Source organism: Podarcis erhardii (assembly GCF_964252035.2).
Source record: "Podarcis erhardii genome assembly, chromosome: 1".
Taxonomy (NCBI): Eukaryota; Metazoa; Chordata; class Lepidosauria; order Squamata; family Lacertidae; genus Podarcis; species Podarcis erhardii.
The window spans coordinates 53,875,644-53,902,321 of record NC_138497.1 but is presented as its reverse complement, the minus strand read 5'-3'; the positions used below and the strand labels follow the sequence as shown (position 1 = coordinate 53,902,321).

Sequence of the window (26,678 nt, the reverse complement as noted above, 5' to 3'; positions counted from 1 at the left end):
AGAATTTACTAAAAAATCAGGGGAAACAAGTGTACCTTCAAATGCTGCTTTATTAAAAATGTGCTTTGAAATGTGTGTTCACATTGAGACTGTTCCTCCCGCAGGGTAAACATCAGCTCCTACTTTTCCCCAATATGAACATGAGCAAAACGTCAGTACTTTGTGCATTAATAGTGTCATATAGGCAATTAATACTGAAAACTTGAATCTTGCTACAACTTTAACAGGCTCCTTCTGACTTATATTAATGATTAATATACAAGACTTGTTTATAAAGTCATGCTGATCTCAGCTTCTTGCCTCTGCTATAGACACAGATATTTGAACTGGGGAGGCAAAGGCTGAAGCCCTGTTACTTCAACAAGTTTAATTCAGTCTATTTAGTTTGCTCCCCCCCTTTTCTGTATAGTTTTCTTCTTCAAGGCATCATAGCTCTAAATATTTGGTTTGTTTCTCTGAAAAAAGGGAAAGACAATACTTAAGCTCTAAACAATTTATGCAGAAATGTACTTCAAGGCTTTACCAAAAGTCCTTTATTCCACGTTTCTGAAATATGTTATTATTATTATTATTTAAATGCTTTTAATGCTTAACTCCAAGCTACCAGTTGACTAGGGAGAAAAATCCCCAAACACCTGGGTCTGATTTGATCCTGAAATGTCCCACTTTTCCTTAGGATGTCCCTATTTTTATTGGAGAAAGGTTGGAGGATTTGGAGTTATTCAGCCCCTGAGAATCTGCATGTTTAGGGTGGTATCCAACCAATGTGCCCCTTCAGTGCAAGGATTTCCACTGTTGCAACAGGAGTTTCCCCCTCTTCTTCCCCTGCACATATTGCTAGAACAGTTTTAGGCAGCGGCGTAGCTAGCCGGTCAGGTGCCTGGTGCAGCACGGGCATCCTGCAGCTGGGGGCAGGGCAAGCCGGCAATGGGGCTGGGGTGCACTGCATGGAGCCTCTCCACTGCCTCCCCCTCAGCTGTAGGGCAGCTGAGGGAGAGGTGGTGGGCAGGTGCAAGCCCCATGCTGCCAGGAGAGAAACATGGCTCGGGCACTCTGCAGGCCCTGCTGTGCCAGCCCCCGCGGTGTGGCGCCCAGTGCCAGCCACGTTTTGTTATGTTTGTTGACTGAACTAAAAAGTTTTGTGAATCCCATTTAAAAAAAAAAAAACACACACACACAACTCATATTTTTGTCATTTTGTCACACACACCCCAGTGATGACACCCGGGAGGGGGGACTGCACCCCCCGCGCACCCCCTTCCTCCATCACTGGTTTTAGGGGGCACAGGGAGGAAGAAGAGGAAAGTCCCATTGCACAAGTGGAAATACTTGTGGTGACAGGATGGTTACTCAGTGCTCCTTTGGATGCAACTCTTTGCCTCAAATCTCAGGCTGTGCAAGAGCTAGGGACTTTTTTAAAAAGGGAGAAAACTGGGAATCAGAGGCTTATGGCTCATCCAGGGGTGATAAATATCTCCTTGCACTTATAAGCAACAATGGGAGATCCATTTACAGATCCCACATGTAACATGTCATTTGACCCTTAATACTCTTACCTCCCAGGTGCTTCCAGTTCCTGATTTCATTATTGAAGTTCACAATTAAGCACCAAAATTTAAGACAACAATTCATTGTGGTTGAGCCAGTGGCGTAGTGTGGGTTGTCAGCACCCGGGGCAAGGCAAGTAATTTGCGCCCCCTAACCCGTGGATTTGTGCCCCCTAACCCTAACCCCCAGATGTTGCGCCCGGTGCGGCCGGCCCCCCTGCACCCCCCACGCTATGCCACTGGGTTGAGCACTTTCCCCCATTGTCAAGAACTGGTTCGCTGAAATTACTTCTGATCAAGCTCATTAAAGTAAGGGAACAATTTTTCATTGCTTCTTGGCCTAAGGTAGAACTGCAGAGAGGCGTATCAAAACATACCCATGTGTTGCCATCCCCATTGCTGTTTCTGCTTGTCAGTTAAGAATGGGTTTGAAAGAACCAAAACTTAAAAGAGTTCAGGATCTGTTTTTCGAGTGAAATAATTTGCTTGCATAAAGATCCGGTTGTAATAACGCTGCCCACAATATGTGAATTTGTTTGCTTGTTCCTTCTCAACGCCCACATCGTTTGCAGGCAGAAACTGTGATATCTGCAGGCTTTTCGTTTTCTTCTGTGCAGAGAAAGGGTGGAATACATAATTGCTTGATTTCAGCTGTGATGGGAGACATGACGAGGGAACACTCTGGATACTTCCCTTCAGCCCTTCATCATTCAAAGCACTGGTATCATAGAAGGCACATCAGTGAGCAGAGCCTCAGCTGGGAAATGACTCAGCTTCTCTCCCAGAGACAAAAGCAAACAGGTTGGGAGGAGGAGAAAATTGAAGGTGGGAGGGAAATAAAAGGAAACAACATACACTGTGTTCTTTCATAACATGTTATGTACATTGTACGCTACACTTCACAGCATCTGAGTCATCCTTTCCATCATTGTCATGATGCCCCAGTTGGGTGTAATGTGAAAAGGTCAAGATATCCATGCATAAAAAGCCAAACTCCTGATAGGACAGTTGTGGTCAGGCCATCCTGCTCCTATAGTTAGCAAGGCTTCTGAAAAGTGATTTTTAAAATCTACCAGGTACTGAGAGAGAAGGGACGCGGGTGGCGCTGTGGGTAAAACCTCAGCGCCTAGGACTTGCCGATCGTATGGTCAGCGGTTCGAATCCCCGCGGTGGGGTGAGCTCCCATCGTTCATTTTTTTTTTAAAATAGTTTTTATTGGGTTTTTACATTTTATAACAACAGACACACACACAAAGACAAAGACAAACACACACACAAATACAATTACATACCCTAAGTTTCTTTACCCACTTTCATTGACTTCCCCCCACCCCCTCCTCTTACATCCCAATTCCAAAATTAATTCAGCAAGTTCTTACCTAACCTCTTAAAGATATTCACATTGCTTTTAAAAATTAAAATCTTTTGTTTATCTATATTCAACTATCCAATTCTCTTATAATCATTAATTTCTTTTTTTTTTAAGGTCGATCTAACTTCCCCTTCACAAATTTTCCCTTTATTATATTAATTATAGGTCACATTGACCAAGTAAAACAAAACATAACATTTTATAATTCTATTCTCTCCCCCCCCTGCCCCGGTTTCTGTCCCTTCCTAGACAAATGTCCAGAAAACAAACAAAAAATATTTCTAGCCCGGATTCCTCACGTCCGAGGCGTCTGATTCTCTGTCAGTCCCTCTCTGCCAGCTATATTGGTAGTCCTCTTTGATGGTCCTAAGACCCCGAAGGAGTTCAGTCAGAGTCAGATCATATTTTCTTTCATTCAGAATGTTGAAGAGTGTTTGCTGCGAAAGACCATCTAGTTTTCCATACTCAAGAGAAAAGTCCCAATCATATTGCTTTGTTCTTTCTAGTTTTAATATTCCAAGTACTCCAGGGGCTTCTCTCTTCTTCTTTCTCATCTTTCGCAGGTCTGTAATCCAGAGGTCTTCTTGTTCATACTCTAACGCTGCAGATTTCTGGTTGATATTTTCCACTTGTAGTGTCTGAACTCCTTCTTTTTTCTCTATCAATTCCAAAGGCATCTCTTCCTGCTCAGCTGCAGAATTTTTATCGTACATCTCCTTTGTGCATTCAGCAGAGTTGTTTGTTTCAGGATTCAAGGTCATAAAAACTTTACTCAGAGCCATACTCTGCTCCTGCAGGATTCCCACGAGAAAAAACATTTTTTCTATCTCCGCCAGTAATTTTCCCTCTGCAGCCATTGTAATGTCACTAATTCCCCCTAGGGGGCTTTCAGTTATTTAGTAGTCCTTTTCCAATAATCTGTTACTTTGTTATTATCAATACTTTATTTCCAATCGCCTCAGTCCAAATGTATCAGCTTTAATTCCAAGAGTTGTTAAATAACAAAATTCTTTACTTTGTCCGCCCGTTTGACAGCTTCTTTGACAGCTGTCAAACTCCTTTCACTTCTTCCTCCGGGACCCAAATAGGACACTCCCGGGTTTTTTGGGGGGGATACACACAAAGTTCCAAATTCCCTTTCTCTCCAGCACAAAAATCTTGTTCTATCAAATTTGTGAGAAACTTTTAAATCCTCAAAACAGTATTCATTCCACCTTAATTCTCCGTTCCTTGCTTTGAAACGTCTATAAGTAGAGGGGGTGCGGACTTCCCTTTAACACATCCCCCGATCGTGCCGAATTCACAGGATAAAATTTTTAAAGTCCAAATTCCACTACTCACGGGTCCTTTGTTATCCAGTCCAAATTTTGGGAAGAAAGTCAGCGCTCTCCGGCCATGGCTTGCGGCTTCGCTCTACTGAGGTAGCGGTCTACTCTCAGCACCACGCCACTCTCCGTACCCTCTCCGCAGCCTTTAAAAAGGCTCTTCGTGGGTCGGGGAGGGCGCTTAAGGTGCCCACCGAGTCACCAAGTCCGCAGGCTTCCGCGCCTGCGGTTTCTGAGGGTCCCCGTGTCGCCGGCACGGCAAGACCCGTCCTCAGCAGAGCCGATTCCCTCCGGAGCTCGGAGGGAATCCGCCATTAGCCGTTCGCGCTAACCCGGAAGTCCGAGCTCCCATCGTTCAGTCCCAGCTCCTCACCTAGCAGTTCGAAAGCACTCTTAAGTGCAAGTAGATAAATAGGTACCGCTTTATAGTGGGAAGGTAAATGGCGTTTCCGTGTGCTGCGCTGGTGCTGACTCACCAGAGCAGCTTCGTCACGCTGGCCACGTGACCCGGAAGTGTCTGCACAGCGCACTGGCCCCCGGCCTCTTAAGTGAGATGGGCGCACAACCCTAGAGTCGGACACGACTGGCCCGTATGGGCAGGGGTACCTTTACCTTTACCTTTCGGTACTGAGAGAGAAAGAGGAAAGGAAAGACAGCAAGCTCATTTGGAACCTAAGTATATACACCATACCTGTAAAGCATGTTTGAAGCACAATTCCTGCATCAAAGAATTATGAGCACTCTGTAGTTTGTTGCTGGGAACTGTAACTCTGTGAGGGGTGAACTACAGTGCCCAGAATTCTTTGAGGGGGCGGAAATGTGTTTTGTATGCACTTTAAAGGTGTAGTGTGTCTGCACCCTGAAAGAGGCAACTGTACCCCCAATACTCTACAGACACACTCTGTAGCAAACATCAGGGAATGGGAGAACCCAAAATTCAAGATGGTGTTTTGGAACGAGAGAACAACATGTTAATAGCATGGCTCGCACTAGCAAGTGCCAAAGGCAGCCGTTGCAAAGATCTAGACTAATTTGGGGGCCATTGAGCCAAGAACTTGCACTGCCACATTTACCTCTGTTCCTCCATTCAGAGAGAGCTTAACCTGAGCAAAGACAGCAACACATACATTGCCTTTGACCAAATTGGCTCCAGGACCCCAGAATAGCGGGGGGGGGGGGCAGCTAAGAAGGAGCTTAAGGAGCTGACTTCCCATCCCACAAATGTCCTGCAACTTGTTTATTTATAGGTTTCTATGGATTTCTGAGGAGAAATAATGAAAAGGGGAATACAGGTAAGTAAAACATAAGAAAACAAAGAAGTATTTTCAGTGCATGCATTTATTTGGAATGGCTGATGCAGCTGGTGGTCCAGACCAACTGAGTGTTCATTTATTTATGCAAATAGATCTGTATATGGAGTATATGTATTGGAAAAGTTCCCATTTTTCTTGTGCTTGTAGAAGGTCACCTTCTCCTAGGCTGCTAGTTGAGTCATTACTTCTGCCCACTGTATGATTTGGGGCTGGGGCTGGTAGACCTAGTACTGAAGTGTTAGATGTGTAGCCACCATGAGTGCCCTTAGCAGCCAGTAATATTGCCCCTGTGACAAGTTCCAAAGGACCAGGACATCATTTGATAGTACTTTGGCATCTGTAAATCTCAAGGAGGTGTCCAGGACCAAATCATATGGCATGCAAGGCATTACCATGCCAACACCTGTCATTACTGGTTAATTTGTCCTGGGAGAGAAGTTGTGGCTGGAGAAACCCAGCCAGATGAGCAGGGTAGAAAATAATAATAATAATAATAATAATAATAATAATAATAATAATATATACCCTAAAGGTATTCTTTTGTTGTATCAGGCAAAATCTAATATCTGTGGAAATCAGCCTATTTTCTATTGTCTACTGTTTATTATTCCTTTATTTATTAAATAGACTGTGTAGTTCTAAGGGAACTTTCCCCCTGTATGGTTAGTTTAACAGCTCCCTGCTATGTACAAGACCCGACTTAAGCAAAACCAAACCTGTGTACATTTCTCCTCAAATTAGACACCTTTTGTTCAGGTTTGCTCAGTAAAGGGACTTTGCTAACATTAACCACCTCATACAATAAATTATTGAGGAAAATTCTAACACCCTGAACATTTTCCCCAAATTCTCTTCCCTCCTCCTGCCCCCAATTCTTTGGGTTCCATTTATTTTCACACCTCCACACAGCCTAGGGCAGAAAAAACCATCAGCTAAAATTACCTGAAAAGGATTATAACAAAGTATTTATTTTGTCCACTTCCAGCATTTTCTTCAGCTTCTCACTATATTGCTTTCGTTAAATTTGAGCCTATGCTTCACCATTATGTTGCAATAAAGTGTGTGTGTGTGTGTGTGTGTGTGTGTGTGAACAAATAAAAGAGAAGTCATTCGCCCCCCTTACCATTATGCATTCCTCCACACACCCATCCATTTACAATGGGGAACTCTACATCAGAAACTGAATGCCTCCTAATTTACACCAGCACAGCTGAGAGCAGAATCGAATCGTCTGCACATGCCAAGAGCAGCTACATGGCTCTGTCATAGGGGTTGTGTGCCTTGTGCGATGCTAGATTGCCCACTGTGAAAAGGATGCCTCTCACAACTTAATTTCTTGTCCAATCTTTTGACATTTTGTTTCTCAGTTTGAAGTATCATCAGCCTTGCTATGTTGTTCTGCACTGTGTGTACAAGCAGTGGTTATCGGGAATATGCTGAAGGCAGTTAATTAAAATGTGTTCTCTCTTTATCACTCTGGTGCTGTTACAGAACGTGCAAGTGATGTTTCCATAACAATCCCTTTCTTGCACATCCATTCCCATCAAGGGGCCAGCTGCTCTCCTGCCTCAGGAGTGACCTGACTGTCTTTTTTTCAAATGTTTTCAAGTTGGCCTGCAGCACAGAGCTTTGCTTAAAATATCCAGTGTGACTCAGCTAGAAGGAAATGTAATATGGGACAATAACTAGAAATGAACTGCCTGGTGTGTATGCTGCCATGTCTGTAGAAAAGAAGTACAGGGTCGTCTCTGTGCATGATCAGTTTAAAAGCTATATATTTTTCTTTAGCTCAAGTGGTTAGAGAAAGATCATGTTAATTCTGTTTGTTGCACAGACCAAGAGTTCAACACCGAAAAAGTAATTCTTGTTAAATACAGTGGTATTATTCCAGTGGTTATGTGCATAGGTCTGTAGCCTTATTCTGAGATGAAAATCATGCTCACCTTTGAAACCCATAATATGCCTAGACCCAGTTGTAGTTTATACAGACTGCTGCTATTCTGAGGTGGGATTCAATCACATACCAGCAAATTCAGGACCTGCAATTATAGTTGCAGTCTTGCAAAACAAATCCACTTCTCTTTTTGAAATACGGGAAGTAAAGGAAGCATGTATTGGGAAGTGTAAGAGAATACCTGCTCTGATGCAATGTTGCATAGGTGTCACCTTCAGAAGAAGAATGGAAGGGCAGCAATGTGCAGGGTGTGGCGTCATGCGTTTGACGTCAGGACGTTGGAGAAGAAGAAGAAGAGTTTGGATTTGATATCCCGCTTTATCACTACCCTAAGGAGACTCGAAACAGCTAACATTCTCCTTTCCCTTCCTCCCCCACAACAAACACTCTGTGAGGTGAGTGAGGCTGAGAGACCTCAGAGAAGTGTGACTAGCCCAAGGTCACCCAGCAGCTGCATGTGGAGGAGCAGGGAAGCAAACCCGGTTCACCAGATTACGAGACTACCTCTCTTAACCACTGCACCACACTGGCAGAGGAGCCGGGGGTGGAGCCAAGCGCGGTTGCTCGGCCCTTGAAGCCATGCTGCTGCTGCCGCCACCACTGGCCTAGGGTTGCTTCCTGCCACCTTTGGACTTGGGGGCCCCCCCAACTCCCTCCCCAAAATATTGGGGGGCCCAAAGGGGCTCAGCCCCTAGGAGATTGCGCCCCTACTTTGTTGTCTAACCTCCCTGCAGATAAATACAAGTGAATGCTCAATAAATAGCTGGCATTGTGTATTCTCCCTAGAACCAAATCAGGATGAATGGTCAGGAAGCAGGTTGCCTAGAAGCACCCATAGTCAGTAGAATCAAGCAGTAAGTCTCCTGGGGAAAGTCCTCATGAAATTGGTGGTATGGAGAATTTGAACCTCTGGAAAAAAATAGTGAGTTTGGTGAAAGCTAGGCTAGGCTAGAAAACTGCGGGAGGCAGTGGAAGACAGGAGTACCTGGCGTGCTCTGGTCCATGGGGTCACGAAGAGTTGGACACGACTAAACGACTAAACAACAACAACAACAGGCTAGGAAATGTCAGTCCTCAGTTTAGAACTTGTCACATTTCCTGTTCCAAGTTCCAGGTATAGGAACTTGTTTGGCTATTTTGCTGTATTTGTTCATCAAACCGTTGTGAATCAGAGCAGGAAATAAATCTGAATGCCCCGCCTCCCATATTGATCCCACGATGTACTGTACTTTTGTACTTTTCTGTTCAATGTTGCAAAAAATAGGAACATTCTGTGAAAATAATTTTCACAGTAGAATGGGTGACTTGTACTTTGTGGGTAATGCTCATAAATTAATTTCTCCTTGAAGTCTTAAGAAACATCTGTGCTCTTGCATGCTTAAGTGAACATCTTATACAAAAGCAGACTATTTATCTCTCCAGCCCAGTATTGCCCATTTTGACTGGCGGCTCGTCCACATATTTATTGCAAGTGAACTTTTTTTTTAGGGGGTGGGGACAATGACGTATTGTCAGACTCCATGTCTAATGGTGGTGAAAGGCTATATCTTTAGGCAGTGTAATCTGTACATCATGAGTGACATTGGATGTCTCAAGAAAAGAGAATCTGTGCATATTGAAGAAAATGAATACAAAGAAATCTATTGCAAACCATGCCCCCTGAGATCTGCTAAGAGGCTCCAGGAGATGGCAAAATAGATCTTCTGGAGCATCTTTTAAGATGGTGGCACATAGTGTTCCAACAGTGCAGCAGGAGTATGCAAAATCCTATGGTATCTTCAGTATAGGATTATGCCTTAAAACTACTTCACATACACACACATAGAGACAACCTGCACACAAACACGAATCAATAAACTACTAAAACATTGAAGAGATACAAGTGCTGCCAACAAGAGAGCAGTTGAGTGAAAACTCTTCACACTGGCAGGTGAAAAGCTTGCTGGGAAGGGAATGCCTTAAATTAGAAAAAGTCTGGGGAGAGGGCAAATTGACCTCCCCTGGCAAGGAGTTCCACAGATCCAGACCAATGAAGAGAACTGGCAAGATTCCAACCTGTGTGCCATGTGTGTTCTCAGGGATGTGGCTCAACCGAGTGCAAGGGGAGAATCAGACTCAGAAATTGAGCCAAGTGAGAGAGAGGCCAGCGCTGCAGACAAAAGCTGGCTGACAGAGCCAGGAAGGGGGAGCTCGATCCCCCTTCATGAAGAAGTCACAGACACAGATAGCTCTCAAGCAGGGGAAGAGTTATGAGGCAGTCAGAGTGTTGCTAGGCAACCAGCAGAGGACAGAGAGTGTGTCAGTGGAAGTGGGGAGAGGGAAGTCCAACCTCTCAGTCCTCATTCACAGAGATTAGACAAGGTCAGAGTGCAATGGAATTTGGTGTCCTTCCTGCTGTGAGGGGGTGGAGATTGAGACTGACCAACTCCTTCACTGAAAGCAGGCTAGAAGCTGAGCTCTGGATGTGTTTTTGTAAATAAAAGTACCATAAAACTGTTGGAGAGTCATTAATTCTTATTGAGGCTTGCTTGCCTGTCTGAGATCATTACATTTGCGATGTATAATGTTATACACTGGCACCAACTATAGGGGACCCTGGGGGCCCAAGCACCCACAAAAAAATGCTGTGGGTGCTTGGCACCCACACCACAGGGCATCCAATGTGACTTCTGGTGGCATCGGAAGTCACGTCAGAGGGCTTGTGAGGCCTCGGAAACCACCTCTGAGGCCTTGCGAGGCCTCCAATGCAACTTCCAGTGCCTTGTGAAGCACTCAAGGTTGCATGGAGGTGGCGTCTGAGGCCTCACAAGCCCTCTGACGTGACTTCCGATGCCACCAGAAGTCATGTTGGATGCCCTATGAGGTGTCTGAGGTCTCGTGGGGGCTCAGATGTGACTTCCGGGGTTCTCAGGCACCACTGTGGCGCACACGATGTGATGTCATGTCATCACGGTGCAACGTGATGTCATGCCGTCACATTCCATCATGCACCGCTGGGCACCCACAATCTGGCCCAAGTTGGCACCCCTGATGCTATAGGTGGATGTTGTTTCATAATGTGGATGTATGTGGATGCCTTTGCAATGGAGTGCACTTTTAGCATACATAACTATTAAGGCACCAGCCAAAAGTGTCCTTTTGTACTCAATTCCACCTGTAGGTGATAACAGTGCCTTTAGCCAGACCAGAATGAAGTGCTTGGCCACCAAGTTGTTCAGTGATTAGAGAAGGTAGATAGAAAAATTCAATTTTGCTCATCTGCAGGCGCTCTCATAGTTAAATGAAAAATTCCCCTCTTATTCGTCTTTTTTTCTTCTGTGCTTGCCAGAAGTATTTTCTGAGCTGCTTTTTCATAGGGAAAAAACATGTTGGTGTGTGCTTTTCAAGTCAGCTGAGTAAATCTTCCCATGACCCTACATATTTGGGAAATATTTTTAAAAAACAAACTCCAAAACACAACACCACAAAGATTGGCCTTGTAGCAAACGCCTTTTCAATAACTGTGTTCCAAGCATTTGCGTCAAGCAAATGGATTTCCAGGCAGAAGCTTTTTCTACCAATTGCTTCATTAAGAGTACTTGTGTGAGGTGATTTGCGAAGTTCTGGGGCCTGATACAAAAGATCTTTGATGCTGTGTCTCTATGTTCCGTACTTTGCCTTTCCTGATATTTATAGAATCTTTCCTACTGACAATATATCACCTCTTCCCTTTCCCTCCATGTTCCCTTGCCATTAAGAGTCTTGGGTCACTATGTCTCCGTCTGGTTTCCAGGGAGCTTGCACATTATTTTTCTGTATATTTGTTTTATTTTTTTGCCTGCTTATTCCAGTAACCCTTGCACAGATTCCAGGCAAAGCAAAGTTTATTGGATCAACAAGCTGAGCAGAATGATAATAATCAGAGCACGCCTCAGAAAGCAGAAAGCTGCAGAAAGCACAAGATTCCTCTTTCTCTTTTATTTGTATTTTGTCATCTCTTGAGGGAACTGATAGCAACTGAGTCTAGTATGAAGATTTTGTTTCATGCAACCCTCTTCTCTGAGCAGCAAGAAGTCCCCAAGGGTGCAGGCTTTGTTGAGAAGATTGATTGGACATTGATGATGCTCTGTGTAATATTTGACTTTATTTCTAAATATACAGCTTGCATACATGTAGAGGCACAGCTTAGACACTCGAACAAGCAGGCAGATCTACTATTCTACATTATATCTCCAGAACCCCTGATGTTCTTAACTCACAGAGCCTTCAAAACAAAGGCCTCACTCTCACTGTCTCACAGGTCACAAAGGATGTTATCAACTAGTCTTCCCAAAGATGGTACTGTTGTTTTCCACTTGTGGCTAGCTTGCTAGAAAGTGGAATAAGACTGATCCATCTTCTCCAACCATCATGAAACTTGACTACCCAGTGTTAAAGTGCTAGTCAAGGAGTCACATAAAGCCAACCTGTATTGATATTAAGTGCCTATAAACAACAATCCAGGTCAGATTAAATTGCAATACATCACCTTAATTGGAACAACTCCCTGGGAATAAACTCACGTATGAATTGCTCACTTGTTTGTAAATACAGTTCCTCCTTGTGTATTTCTGATGGGCTCTCTCACCCTGGAGATAGTTTTGGTTCCATTTTGAGCAATGGCCTCAATACGGAGATGAGACAAGACTTGGTTAGTACCCTGGACAGCTCCATTCAGGACTCAAATTAGAATTTACATAAAAGCAGAGCTCAAATGTTGTTTCAGCAAGAGGCATTCTCAGACTGAACCTTAAGTAGCAGCTGCAGCGCTGAGACACCAGCTCCGTCTTCCAAAAATAAAACATCTTCATTTAAAGGGGCCTTGCTTACTTTAGGCATTGTTGACGCTGACTGAGGGTGGGGGAGACTGTGGTTCCAGTAGGGCTTCTGAGATGGATCCTTTGAAGTCAGAGGAAGGTAGCACAACCTCCTCAGCCTGCAGAGGTTCTGGCACAATGGGCTCCTCTTGCCCACATGCTTCCCATTTAGTACCCCTGGAGCTGGCTCCGGGAGCAATTACTTCTCCAACTCCAAATCCCAGTCTCATCCAGAGAATATGGGGACTCCAACCCAAGTATCGTGACCCTGTTCCAAGTGAAGCTGAGCTTTCAGGCCAGACATTGGAACAACAACTTCAAAGGGGCAAAAAGGAAACTGGATTTTAAAAGAACAAGCAAAAACCAAAACTCTCTGTTATTCTATAGTACAAGAATTCCTGCGGGTCTGAGCAAGAGAATATTCACCTGAATACCACTTGAATGCTAACCCGCTGTTCGCCCCACAACCTTTATCTTCTTGTAATATTTGGATTTATTATCTTATTCTCTGAAAAGAAATCCAGATCGTGGTTCCCTTCCTCAAATATGCCCCCCTATATGAAGATAATGAAAGAGATAACAAACTGTATCTTCCTTGCTAAGAAGGAACACTATCCTTGAGCTGTGATCTATTTATTTTTTTATAACCAAAGCCATCAATTCCTTCCCATTTGATATCCATCATCCAAGATGTTACCACAATTAAACTGTGCTGGCAAGTGGCCCATTTGGAGACATCTGTGCTGTGCAGCACATACTAACAGGGGTGCAGGGTGGAGAAAATTATATCTCTTCGCACTGCAATTACAGCACTATTTTGTCATTTTTTTGCAGATGTACTCTGCAATGTATACTTACCCCCCTCTATGTTATTTCTTTCCCTGTCCCTTCCTTGGCCTGCAGAAAGATTATTCTTGCTTCTCCCTATCCCTGTATGCAGAAGAAGGACTGCGTGACCAGCTGCCTTGTGCAGAGTGACGCAGATCCATTTCCTGCTGCTTTCTGAGCCAAGGGCAGTTGTGCGTAGTCCTAGCATCAAATAGATGTATGTGTTCTTTGGCACCTGGGAAGCAAAAAGTCAAGTTTGGTAGTTTTTAATTCCTCACTTGAGACAGATACGCAGTTCGGTGAAGTTATATGGATGGTGTGAGCTATGTGGAATCTGACTATTCTATCTAGATGTAAAAAAAAACCCAATCACATTGAATGTTTAACTATGAAGTATGTAGTTGAGAATAAGGTCTTTCTCTGATGACCAACTCAAGCTGTGGCAGCTACAGGAAGAAATCACTCAAGGTCCAAGGACATGCAGATGCATCAGCTACACCATAAGAACCCACAGGCATGTAAAGAAGTCAGATCAAGTTGGGTCAAGGTTTTGTTTTCTTCAGTGTGAGCGCCAGCTGGCCTGAATCCTGCACAGGCTGCCATGTGATAATGTCAGCATGAGCTGGCTTTTCCACATGGCTGCCACCAGCTGAGATTATCCTTGGATCAAGTTTGTTTAACCTGTGCTTACTTGAATCAACAACTTTATCTCAAGATTTGTTTACGATAACGTCCAGGGAACCCTCATGTCTTTGCAGTCATGTCTGTTGGCTAACTATTGCAGACCATTAATGGTGACTCCCAATGTTATAAATATTCTCTTTGATAACTTCTTGGCCTTGGGGTGGCCTGGTCTGTAATGAGCCATCAAACTGCACTTTGTAATTAAAAAAAGAAGCCACTACAGGTCCTTTGAAGTAGTGGAGGCAGTTGCCCCAAGCCTCACACACAGAAGGGCCCATCGCAGCACCGACAGTACAGGACAGTCCCACCAAGAAGCAAAGGAAGGGAGGCCACAAATAAGCATTCAGACCCTGGGTTTCTCAGGGTCTTGAAAAAGTCTAGGGCAAGCTACTAGGGGTGTTGAGTTTGCCTGCTTGTATGGGAGCAAAAGAACCCCAAGGATCATATTTGATCAGCCGGAGAAAGGGAACCGTTTTAATTTGTCCAAAAAGTGTGAGTTTCTGGAGCTTGCTAGCAAGAAAGTCTGGTGCTGCTGCTGGTGCTGCCGCCAGGGGTTGCTGTGGCTTTGGCTAATTGGTGGTGGCGGGTGTGTTAGGTCTAGCATTTCCACTCTGCGTTCCTGCTTACTTTACTTGTATGCTTGTTCATACACTGATATTGCAAAAGTACTACATTCTGGAAATATTCTGTTCTCACAATGGAATTGCCTCTCAAGAGCTGCCCTGGACTTTCTTCTGCTGAGGGAATGAGCAAAACTATTTTTTTGTGGGATGTGCACAGGGTCATCCCTAAGCCAAATGAGCCATTTGCTCTGGTGGGGGATACTGGAAGTGCCAAAAAACCTGACGCAGCTTCTGAGTATCACCATGAGCAAAAGAATAGTCTTGAGCCCCAGTCATCGAATGTGGCACTGGGAATGTACACTGGATGCCCTTCTGAGGCTACTCAGTGTTGTACTTTTTGCACAACTGTAGCAGAAAGAAAGAGTCCTTGTTTGTTTACTCCTTGTTTGCTTCGTTCTTTTATTTTCATTTTGAAAGCATAAGCTGTTACAGGCTTGAAACACAGCGAAAGAGTCCTTTTCATGGATTTGTAAACAGGGCTGTAATAATAACTTGCCCTTCTTCAGTGACATTTTTCATCTTCACATAACAATAATATTTACCAAGCTGAGCATCACAAGTCCTTCTGACCTGAATCATGCCCTGATGTGACATGTTACTCTTTTCATGCTGAAAAAGATGCCATGCCTCTGTTTAAATAATGAGTCATTCCAGGTGTTCTGGCAAAGCCCACGCTCCCTCTTAATGTAACAGGCTCGGAGGAGAAGTGTTTTGTGTAAACCGTGTAAAGAAGGCTTGCAGATAGTTACAAAAAGCAACTTCCCCCATTGCCCCCCTCTTCATTGGTTGTTCTTAACATCTTAGTTTTGATGTTCATCCTCCAATAGTCCTGAAGGATGGTCTAAGTTGAATAAAAATCTTCATTTAGTAGTAACTGTAGTGACTTGTTACAAACCTATTCTGTCTCTTTGTCTCTCTGTCTCTCTCTCCATAAGCTAGCGAGTGGAATACTTTTGCAACTCTGAGTTGACTAGGGTGGAAAAATAAACAGGGAGGATATAGAAGACTCTTCTTCTGCTTTGAGTCTTCTGACCCAATGGCCAAAGTCTCCAGGGACTGTGGCACTCAGGGACCAGCTGCCTTCTTGGACTTCTTCTTTGGCTATTTGTGGACATGCATCTGGAAAGATCTCACGCCCTGATTTGGCCCCATCTCTTTATGCTGTGAGATGCTCCACCTGACCCGGGTCATGGTAGGTCATCCATTGAGCTTCTGCTATGAAATGAATTGCCATGTGGGTTAGAGAATGCAATTTTGTGTGGGACTACAACAATCCTTTGAAGAGTGTACCCACTGAATCAGAGACAGGTGGTATGTGGGAATCAATATGACCAACCCGGAAGGTTTGCCTTGCTTAAGACCTGTAACAAAAATAGAAAATGGATCAAATCTTCTCTAATGCTTATGCTCCCCCCCCCTTTTTTTGCAATAGTCTGAAGCTTTTCTGCAGAATTGCTGTCCAAAGCCAATTGATAGTGACAATAAAAATAATAGGAGGCTTTCTACACCATCACTTTCTAGTGCCACAAATGTGCACTTGCTGCTTGCTTGGTGCAGTGGCAGTATGTATGCATTTCCTTGAGGGTATACTTTTGTTGCAACCATTCACATATTATTCGAGAATATTTTCTATATTTTGCATGTAGTAAAAGCACTGCTTCCTCCAGACCCATTGCTATTGCAATTGTAGGATGGAACACTGTTGTCTGAAGGATGGCCATAGACACTTACTGTATATTATCTGTGGCATTACTAGTGATGTCACAAATAGTCATGACTGTACCATTTTGTGAACACCTGTGTTTCATAGGGACGCGGGTGGCACTGTGGTCTAAACCACAGAGCCTAGGGCTTGCCGATCAGAAGGCTGGCGGTTTGAATCCCCGTGGCAGGGTGAGCTCCCGTTGCTCGGTCCCTGCTCCTGCCAACCTAGCAGTTTGAAAGCACACCAAAAAGTGCAAGTAGATAAATAGGTACTGCTCCGGCGGGAAGGTAAACAGCGTTTCCGTGCGCTGCTCTGGTTTGCCAGAAGCAGCTTAGTCATGCTGGCCACATGACCCAGAAAAACTGTCTGTGGACAAACCTCAGCTCCCTCGGCCAGTAAAGCGAGATGAGCGCCGCAACCCCAGTGTCGTTCACGACTGGACTTAACTGTCAGGGGTTCTTTACTTTTTTTATCCATGAGGTTAGACTGTATTCAGTCTTTATTGAGTGACTCTGCTGATTTGTTTGCTGGTTATTGTTTTTTAAAAAAGGTATGTGCACACACCTACAAACAAATACCTACATGCATACCTAAAAGGACCTCAAATTTCTGGAGCTCATGGTGTGTGAGGAAGTAATCATTGAGGGATGGGGACAACTACAGACAACACGAAACATCCCATCAAGTGCCAGTCACTAGTGTGGATGGGAAGCACTGAGATAGATTCTGGAGACATAAAACTGAAAGTGTTCATGTGCAAGTGAAAGTGTACAAATGTGCTCACAGAAATAGTGACCTATGAGCAAATTAATGCCCTGGTGTGTCATTCTAGACAATCAACAACCTGCTCTGCCTGAAACAAGCAAATTATAGATGTGTGCTCCTGCCTTCTTCTCTTGCCTTCCCAAAGAGAGTACAGTGGTACCTCTGGTTAAGTACTTAATTCATTCTGGAGGTCCGTTCTTAACATGAAACTGTTCTTAACCTGAAGCACCACTTTAGCTAATGGGGCCTCCCGCTGCTGCTGCGCCGCCGAAGCACGATTTCTGTTCTTATCCTGAAGCAAAGTTCTTAACCCGAGGTACTATTTCTGGGTTAGCGGAGTCTGTAACCTAAAGCGTCTGAAACCTGAAGCATATGTAGCCTGAGGTACCACTGTATAGGTCTTCCATCCAGTGTCTCAACGTCTGACTTTTGTTAATTTATATATTTGACTGTTATTTTTTAGAACTGGGGAAAAAAATGTTCTGAAGAGGGATTTTACAAACTGGTTGATATGTGTGAAAGGGCCAATAGAAGAATCCCACTGACGTCAGTTCTCTGGTGTCTTTTTCAGAACCTCCTCCAGTTTTTATTCTCTTCTTCTTTAACATACTTTACATCTGGCTTGTGCTTTTGTTACTGCAGCTGGGCCAACAATTTTAGTGATTTCTTCATCTCCATCATAACTCACTAGCCGTACTCTCTGTCAGCAACATATTTATTCTGTTCTCTGGAGGCATACGCAGGCTGATGGTTTTCATTAGTACATAATCTCTAGTTTGCGTGGACAGGCGGAGTCCCCAGATCCCGAGTGGTCCCCCCGTCATGTGGAATAACGACTCTAGACAACGTGCTATGGGATTAAATTGGCCACAACTTTATTAAATTTCAAATGTGGGTAGACCTTGGCTCAGGCATTGGGCGTTCTCCCTCCCTAGTCCCCAGCCGGGGACCTAGGGAGCATCAGGGTTATCCAGTGTGTGTGGGGGGGATGGGCCGGCTCTGGAGAACATATGTTCAAGCAGAGATAGCCGCCCCCGTTACGCCGCCGCAGGGGAGAGCAATGACGACCTTTCGGCGTACGGCCAAAGCCTCCCTTCAAAAACCCCTTTAACGGGGAACCCTGGTATCGCCGCCGCAAAGAGGAAGATGGACTAAAGGATTCCGCCCAAGGCCTGATACCGCCAAAGTTGTGACGTTTTGCTACGGGAAAGGCGAAACCTGCCAATGCAGGGAAATTCCTTTCCGGCCCTTTAACAGCGACCTTATCGTAGCAGCGCCCGCATACCTGTGGAGACAGGTTAACCTGCAAAACCTATGAAAAAAAAAAAAAAGTTAACCTGCAAAAGAAGACATTAACTGAGGGTGGGTAGGGTGGGAGAAGCTCTGGAGCCAAGTGAGGATTAACAATTAAGATCCACCCTCTATTGTGTGGGCAGGTAATCCCTCCCCTTACCTGGCCTGGTTTCCCTGGCAACACTTCCCCCAGGTGGGATTGGACAACTCGCTGGGGTAGGCGGGGACCTCCAGGTATCCCACCTGGGGGAAGGCAAAGCCTATGCTGATGGGGCCACTCCAGATCCAGGGCTGCACGCGTCCACGCAAAAGGCGCCCCCCGTTTTAAGTGGGGAGCGGTCATTGCTCCCAGACTAATTTATCTGACTAGTAATCTCAGCATTCTGATCAATGACCTAGAGTCCTAAACAAACTCCACAGTTTGACTTTCTTTAGTACAAAAGTATTGAACCTTCATTGCAGCAACTCAGGAGAGCCTTGCTCTTTTGAACACTGATGCAAATAGAAGGGCAGGAGCAGGAAGAATGTATGAATGTCTCAGAAGCAACATGTGATGCATGGGGTATTTGATCTTTGCCATTGTGATATGAAACCTCTCCATTTCACTATTACGGCTGGATGAGAGGAGAACCCTGCCCCTCTGAAGTCCTCTTAAGAGTCGATGTGGTATTTCTCTGAAATATACTCGGAGTCGAGAGTGGATTTCATGCTCTTTATTCAGCTCATAATGGTGAGGAGGAATGGAAGTTCCCCCAGAATGTCTGCTTTATATACATTATTTACACAATGGGTCCCACGTGATTGGCTAATTCTGGGATTCTCCTGCAGGCAAATCAGGTCGTGGATTCACTTCCACCTGGAGCTGGATTGGGTGGCTCCTGTGGACCAATCAGACTGCTGCATTCTGGAGCCTATTGTTCTAGGACCAATCAGGCTGCTGCATTCTGAATCCTATTGTTCTAGGACCAATCAGACTGCTGCATTTTGGATCCTATTCAACTCAGTACATAACATTCTCCCAGGCCTGATGCAGGTGGTGGGACACCAGAAATGTCTGCCCCAAAGAGGACAACACCAAAGGGAGGGGTGCCCTTCTGCATAATGCCGTTTTGAGTGAACCCTGTTTATTTCTGAGGTGCCACCCTTAAGTGGGTAAGACTGGAACAACAAGCAAAGCTCTCAGACCGAGTGGAATTAATCGATACATAATACCATCAAAATATGGGTCAATTGGATGAGCTCTAATAGGGCATTGCATTTCCACAGCTGACAAACTGCTTGAGTGAATGATAACAGTGTTATTTTCCATTGTCCAGTATTTAAACCGATGACTCAGAGTCATCCAGTCTCCGATAAACAACAACAACAACCCGAACAACAACCCAAATCTCTTTAGAGCTACTACTTTCAGCCTGAAAACTGAGCACTAAAAGCATGAGCTAGGGTGATTTCAAACAGAACTGAAAGTTACCAAGGCAATTTTTTTCTTCAGTTTTTCTTGTTATTTTTTTTAATCTAAAGAAAATCCCAGCACTACTATGAAAGCCTTCACCATACATTACTGTGGTTTTGGTCGAAGACGGAAACGCAAAGCTATGGTAATTTGCAACTAGAGACCTTTCCACCAGCTCACTAACAATGGGGCAAAGGCCTAATATGAGTTGTTGTTCTTTTCTTTTCTTTTTTAAAAAATCATTTCAACAAGGCCAACCACAGCAAAATTTTCTTCCATAAAAGGTAGCATGTTTCTACTTGGTGATTCACATTCATCTTTCTGGCGGATCCGAGCTTGTGTTGGAGCTTGCAGGCTTCTTGTGTATTGTTTCATTTTTATTTTAAATCCTCTCTATAATTCGGAGTTTTAAACTAAACTGGGTATAGCAGATGACAGATGTGGCTCCCTTTCCCAATTCTCTAATATTTATGTCTGCAAATGTTTTATTTGGAAGTAATCTGCCAGAAGAAGAAGGGGGGAAAAATGCTGGGCCCAGCTCCATATCCCTCTTCCATCTCAGAACATTCCTGGATCCAACAGCACGAACTCTTGCAGATAAATATTTAGGAGAAAGCAGAGAGGCTGTTTTACTGAGACACACAAAATGCAGTTGGGATTAAACTGAGAGCCACCTCACCTGCCAGACTGTGGGGCAGTGAGACAAAGGCTTTATGACATGCGTGCCAGTGGTGGCTAGGGCCAGTGCTTTTTTTCTGAAAAAAATGTTTAGGAGTACTCTCATTTTCCTGCTCAGTATTGAAATACTGCCTCTCAATGAGGTCAAACTTAGATTCACAAAATGTTTAGAGGTATGCTTCCGCCTGGGTCCCCCCAGAAAAAAGCACTGGCTGGGGCTAATGAAAAATGTGGGATGAAGCTCCCCCCCCCCCACAGTTGTTTGTACACAAACACACACATTCCTACATATCTACATTTTTTAAAGCACATGCATTCTTGAGGGGAGGATTAACACTTCCCTTCTCAGCTGCAAAAATGTCCCCTGCCCTGCATGGCAATTTAGACAACAACAGCAATCTCCTCTTCTTAAGACATTTTCATTATATTGTTTTAGTATTGATATGCTTACCGCCCTGGGCTCCTTTGGAGGAAGGGTGGGATACAAATTCAGTAATAATAACATGAAACTAATTTAGCTTGAAAATGTTCTCTCATTGGAACCAAGTGGAAGCTTTCTTCAAGCTTTAACACTTTCCTTTCCAAATAGCATTGCTTCTATACCCTCCCCATTGTAGAAAGGGACGACCATGATCGGGAATGCTGTGAAGAGCAGGGAGTATTTAACCCTTTCCTCACTATACACAACAGTCCCAATGAAAACCACTCCCTCCTACAATGGGGGCGGAGGAAAGGGGACTTGCCCACTTGGCTACAGAGTGTTAGAAGTCTTGGAGCAGAGCTGCTATTCCACTTCCTGCATAAAGAAAAAACAGTAATGATTGAGTGCTGCCAAATTGTTCATATCCTAAATCAACCCAAACTATGATCAGTCCCAGTAGCAATGCTTGAGATTTTCACCCATAAACTCTTGTCAATTACAGAACTAATAAATGAAACTCTGGCAGGTGGCTGCAGGCTCATAGCTCCCCTGCCATCAGAAGCCTTTCTGTGTGGCAAGAATAGATGACTTTATGAGCTGCGGTCTAGGTTGCATCTCAACCACTAATTCAATTTTAAGGTGTCTGTTGTTTTCAAACTACATTCTGGGAAGCTCTGGTGTTGCTTGGAAGCTTATCAAAGGAGATTAGTAACAGCAGGTAAATTTCCCTGAAACACAGTTCATGCATAGCTACCAAATACTAATTCAGTTTGCTGTGGGTCTCCTATCAGTTTCTGTAAGTAGGGCTATTGGTATGAGGCAATACTGGGCTTGACCGAGGAGTGTTGATAGCCTATGCTGCCCCAGTGTTCTGTCTCCATGGAAGCTAAAAAGGCTAGGTGATGGTCAGAAAAGATAACTAATCTGCAGAGACACCCCCAAGAAAACCCCCCGCATACACAATCTAGCCAGGCAGAGGTCTTAGGTGCCTTAGGTGTATGAATTGAACAACAAACTATAGTTTGAGTGAGACAGAGGGAAACAAACAGAGAATTGAGTTTGGATGCTGGAAGCATCTTAGGGTGTTGGAGATCTAATGTGGGAAACACTGGACTTGGGCTGCCTGTTGTTTAGGCTGTGCCTCCATCTATGCTCAACTTGTATATTTAGAAATAAATGCAGATATTACAAAACACCAAGAAGCCTCCAGTGGCCTCCTTCCAAAGGAAATCAAGGTGGGGTTAATGCTGCATCCATAGAACATATCAGCACTCAAGAGAACTTGGATGAGCATAACCAACATGCCCCACCAGTCCATGTTCACCAGAGATAGTTCCTATTTTCTGACCCTGCTCCTAGTAGACCACTCTGCTTATTTTATCTCTCTTGTCCCTTGCAGCGGGGGAGCAATATTTTTGGAATGCCTTTAGAAAATATTGCCAGTGTACACAAGTGTTCATCAGATTTTAGTTTCCTACCTTAGGTCTCTAGCAGTTAAATATCTGAGCAAGAGGGAAGATGCAGCTACGCTGCACATACACTTGTTTATTGATTCCATTTATCCTGACCTTCCTCCATGGGGGTTCAGGTGTGGCCCACATGGTCCTTCCCATTCCCATTTTATCCTCACAACAGTGGCTGCAAGATGGTGACTGGCACAAGTGTGGAGAGGTGGGTCTCATTGGCCTTAAACTGGCACTCTAGCCATTACAACACAACAGTTCTCCACATGCACCCAGATGGACAAGACTATGTGACGGATAACTTACCCCATGGTGGTTTACCAGTGGCCCTTCAAATACTATTGGACTCTAATTCCCATCAGTCCCATTCAGCATGGCCAGTGGCAAGGAATGCGGGGAGTTTCAATTCAGCAAATATCTGGAGGGCCACACATTCCTTACCTTGGCACCTTGTGTAGGACAAGGTTCCTGTAAAGAAAATTGTACATGCATACATAGCAGCAGCCAACCTCCTTTACAACACCAGGGGTGGTAGTTTCTGTGGTTTACACACAAGAGGTAGAGGTGACCAGGATTTTTAAACCTAGCCGGTATAGGTCCTTTCAACCACAAATAAACATATAGTTCTTCCTTTTTCAGTATTTTTTTAAAAGTTGAAGTGTATACTGCATTGGGAAACAAGGGATAACTGCTACCCCCCCCCCCATAACAAACCACAAATAGTTCAAATAGTATTATAATCTGCAAATAGTATAAAGCCACTGGTATATACTGCAAGAGCAGTTCTTGTGATATATGATGGCAGCTATGTCACACTAGGCTAAAGAAAGATAGATCCTTGAACCTTTAATCGCAGCTCTAATCCTCTTTGCCTCTTCATTGCTTTCCTCTGGATCTTCTTCAGGTGGCCCATATCTTTAGCAAACACAGGACCCAACTTGAAAGGACAAAGTTCTCCTGCGGTGGTCTGAACAATGCAAAGCAAAGAAGCACCATCACTTCTTGTTTCACTAAGATGCTGCGGGCCGATTCTATGATTGCAGCCTCAAGATGGCATTTGATTGTTTTGCAATAGCATCGCATTCCTGGCATAAGTCCTTTTGTGTGTGTAATCCACTAGAAGTTCTTGTCAGATAGATACACACCAGAACTATGAAAAGCCATGTAGAATAGGTCTTTGTTGCTCTTCCACACTGATTATAGCTCTTGAGCAGCTGCCTTCTCTGGATTTTCCTTTTTTGGCTTCTAGGTTGGAATAATAATAATATATAATAATTTGTTATTTATACCCTGCCCATCTGGCTGGGTTTCCCCAGCCACTCTGGACGGCTTCCAACAAAATATTAAAATACGATAGTACTTAAGATATTAACAGCTTCCCTAAACAGGGCTGCCTTCAGATGTCTTCTAAAAGTCTGGTATTTTTTTCCTTTGACATCTGGTGGGAGGGCGTTCCACAGGGCAGGTGCCACTACTGAGAAGGTCCTCTGCCTGGTTCCCTGTAACTTCGCTTCTCGCAGTGAGGGAACCGCCAGAAGGCCCTTGGCACTGAACCTCAGTGTCTGGGCAGAATGATGGGGATTGGAGAAGCTCCTTCAGGTATACTGGATAATCCCTCACTTACCAGTAACATTCACTGGTGCAGTTAGTTTTCAACTCTCAACTTAATTTTCAGGGTTGGGGGGGATAAGCAGTGTTTCACACCGAGGAAGGGTCATAGCTTTTGTGTTGCATGCAGAAGGCCTCTGTTTCAAAACTCAACAAAGGTAGGACCAGGAATCTACCTAAGGTTCCAAACCTTGAACAGCTGCTATGAGTCAGGGTTAGATAGGCCAATGACCTGGCTCCATAAAAACTTCCTAGAATCCTACTTTCCTAAAATAAAGTTAAGCTACAAAGTGGGAAACACTGCCCAGAGTTACTTGTAGTGGTCTAGTTCCACACTTGGATGTAAAATTTCCAGGCCTACTACACAGGTTGTGAATTGAGATTTCTGCAAATAAAGATGGTGGGTGTCCCACCAGCACTGTGATTTGCAGTGCACTCAGTTGTCCTGTAAACAAGTTTATAGAAGTTTTGTGTTTCTTTTAAGGTAGGAGGAAGACATAGGATATTCAGAGTCCAGTGGTGAAAAACCTGAGGCAAGGGCCCTCTGAAGTACCTCTAATAATGGCCATGGCCATTCACTTCACTATGCTTGATGGGGCTCATTGGAGTAGGGCTTCTGAAGAAAATATTACAATTTGGCTGGTTTTTGTGGTAGAAGATGGTCTTACCCTCTTTAGTACTTTTAAGGACAAGTTTTTAAAATGGGTCCAGAAGTGGACTTGGAGCCATAACATTTGACTAAGCACTGGTGTAATATGACTGAAATGCTCACTCTGAGGTAGCAATCTTGCAGCCATTTTCAAAGATAACCTTACATGTAACTCATTGCAAATGTCCAAACAGGTTGTTATCAGAGCATGGGTAACTATGGCCTAGCCATTCCCAAATGGTCGCAGTTGGTTTATCAGGCAAAGCCGATTTGGGAATGGCCAGGCCAAAAGGTACTTCAAGCCACAGAGGCTACCTGATCTTCTGGTGACAACCCCGGCTCAATAAGCATCTCCAGGTTTCAGATCTGATCCCTGGGTTGAACACCACTCACCTACACTTCTGAGTAAAAATCAGAGGAATGAAGACTCTTCGGCACAGATAGACATGCTGCTTCTCACATAAATATGCATGGAAGGAAACGAAGCTGAGTCTACATAACCACGCAAGCTTTTAATGTCTCAACCTCCTGTGTTTGTTTTCTTTATATAATTTCTGATTATTTAAGGCTAGCAATGTGCCCTTGATAATTTAATCAGTTGAACACCTGATATTTTCCCATGTTTACACTTGGACACACCTGGCAGTGTTCTCCGTATACTGTCAATAATTGAGTTTGGCTAGCATTTAGTAAGGTGCATCACTGGTGCATTTCCATCAGTGAGTTGAATTTTCGGGATGATGAACAGTGAGACAACAAGGCAAAAAGATGAGGCAAAAGTACCATCGGCATTACCTAGTCCAGTGCTTCCATAATCCAGGTGCCAAGTAAGTGATGAAATTACCATTATCTGTGTTGAATCCAAGCAACCCAAGCCATTTTCTTGATCTCCCTTTCTAGAGACCAGCAAGGCAGAAGATAATTAAGTTTAAAGCTGACCACGGAATAATCTCAAACACATCACCACTAGCAATAGCAGTCTTCTGTCTTTTCAAAGGTCAGTCAGATGTTCTGCATCACATTCCTTGTAAATTGACGAGACTGTATTCTTGAATTATTGTTTGGAAATGAATGGCTTGATATTAGATGTTGTTGGACATAAGCTTTCATGGACTGGAAGTATACTCAAAATCCACAATGGCAAGTCCATAAGCCATTGGCTGCTGGTCCACAGTGGCTCCACTGCAGTCCAGGTTGGATGGGACACTTCAGGGACCAAGTAAGGCGCCAGTCCCTGGCACACTGGGGGGCAGGAATTGCCAGTTGAACACATCAGATAGCTTGAGTAGCACTCGGCAAGAGTTCTGCATCTGATGAGGGGAACTCTTGTCCATGAAAACCTGTTCTGCAAAATTGGGCACATATACACTTCCATTGTCCAATGAGAGTTTTTTCTTTTTTCTGACCATCTTCCCTGGGAGAACCTGCTGCTTACTGCTGAACTGGAACAAACGTCAATTGGGTTTTCTGCAGATTGACATTTATTCTGATTCAGCAGTAAGCAGCGGGTTTTCCTGGGAAAGTGGTGGGACAAAATAAACCCCTTTTGGACCCATGTCTAGAAATCACAGAAAAAATGGAAGCAATTCCAGGACAAAGGGAAGTGTGGATGAGCCTGTAGTTAGATTCTGAAGTGCCACACAATTCTTTGCTACTTTTGCTGCTATCACTCTGGAAACGGTTGTCTATGAGTAAACCCCACTGAACTTCTGAGTAGACATATATAGGGTTGCATTGCTAATGTAGAGATCAAGTTACTTGAAGACTAAGTGATATTTATGATGACATGATTTAATTAGGAGAAAAAATCAAGTGAACCTTAAATCCCCTTCACGTGTGGCTAATTATGCATGGTGTAGAGAAAGTGGATTGGGAGAAGTTTTTCTCTCCCTCTTCATAACAAAATAAAGTACTTCTTCACACAACCCATATTACCTTTCAGAGTTAATTCCCACAATATGTATTGATTGCCACAAATTTAGATGGTCTTAAAAGAGGATAAGGCTAAGGGAGTACAGGTATAGGCTATCAAGCCACGATAGCTATGTCATACCTCCATTGGCTGTAAGCCTCCAAATACCAGCTGCTGAGGATCAAAAGTGGGGCGAGTATACAGATTGTAGATGAATTTCAAATTTCAGAGTGAAACTACTATGTCTTTC

General features: G+C 44.0%; 1 protein-coding gene across 2 annotated transcripts; it reads right to left on the bottom strand.

Annotated features, from left to right (window-relative positions):
* Positions 1 to 32: 32 nt before the first annotated feature.
* LOC309327387 (uncharacterized protein) lies at positions 33 to 26,678 on the bottom strand. Of its 2 annotated transcripts, none has more exons than XR_014150529.1 (4): positions 26,570 to 26,678; positions 23,104 to 23,504; positions 13,205 to 13,409; positions 33 to 455 (listed from the first exon to the last, which is right to left on the bottom strand). XR_014150529.1 is itself a non-coding variant. In XM_081836633.1 (4 exons), the coding sequence occupies exons 1-4, from the start codon at positions 26,573 to 26,575 to the stop codon at positions 427 to 429; spliced, it is 363 nt and encodes a 120-aa protein (XP_081692759.1). In that variant the 5' UTR covers positions 26,576 to 26,678; the 3' UTR covers positions 33 to 426. The 2 variants fall into 2 exon arrangements, 1 of the variants encoding a protein (XP_081692759.1); XM_081836633.1 differs by having other exon boundaries at positions 23,104 to 23,226.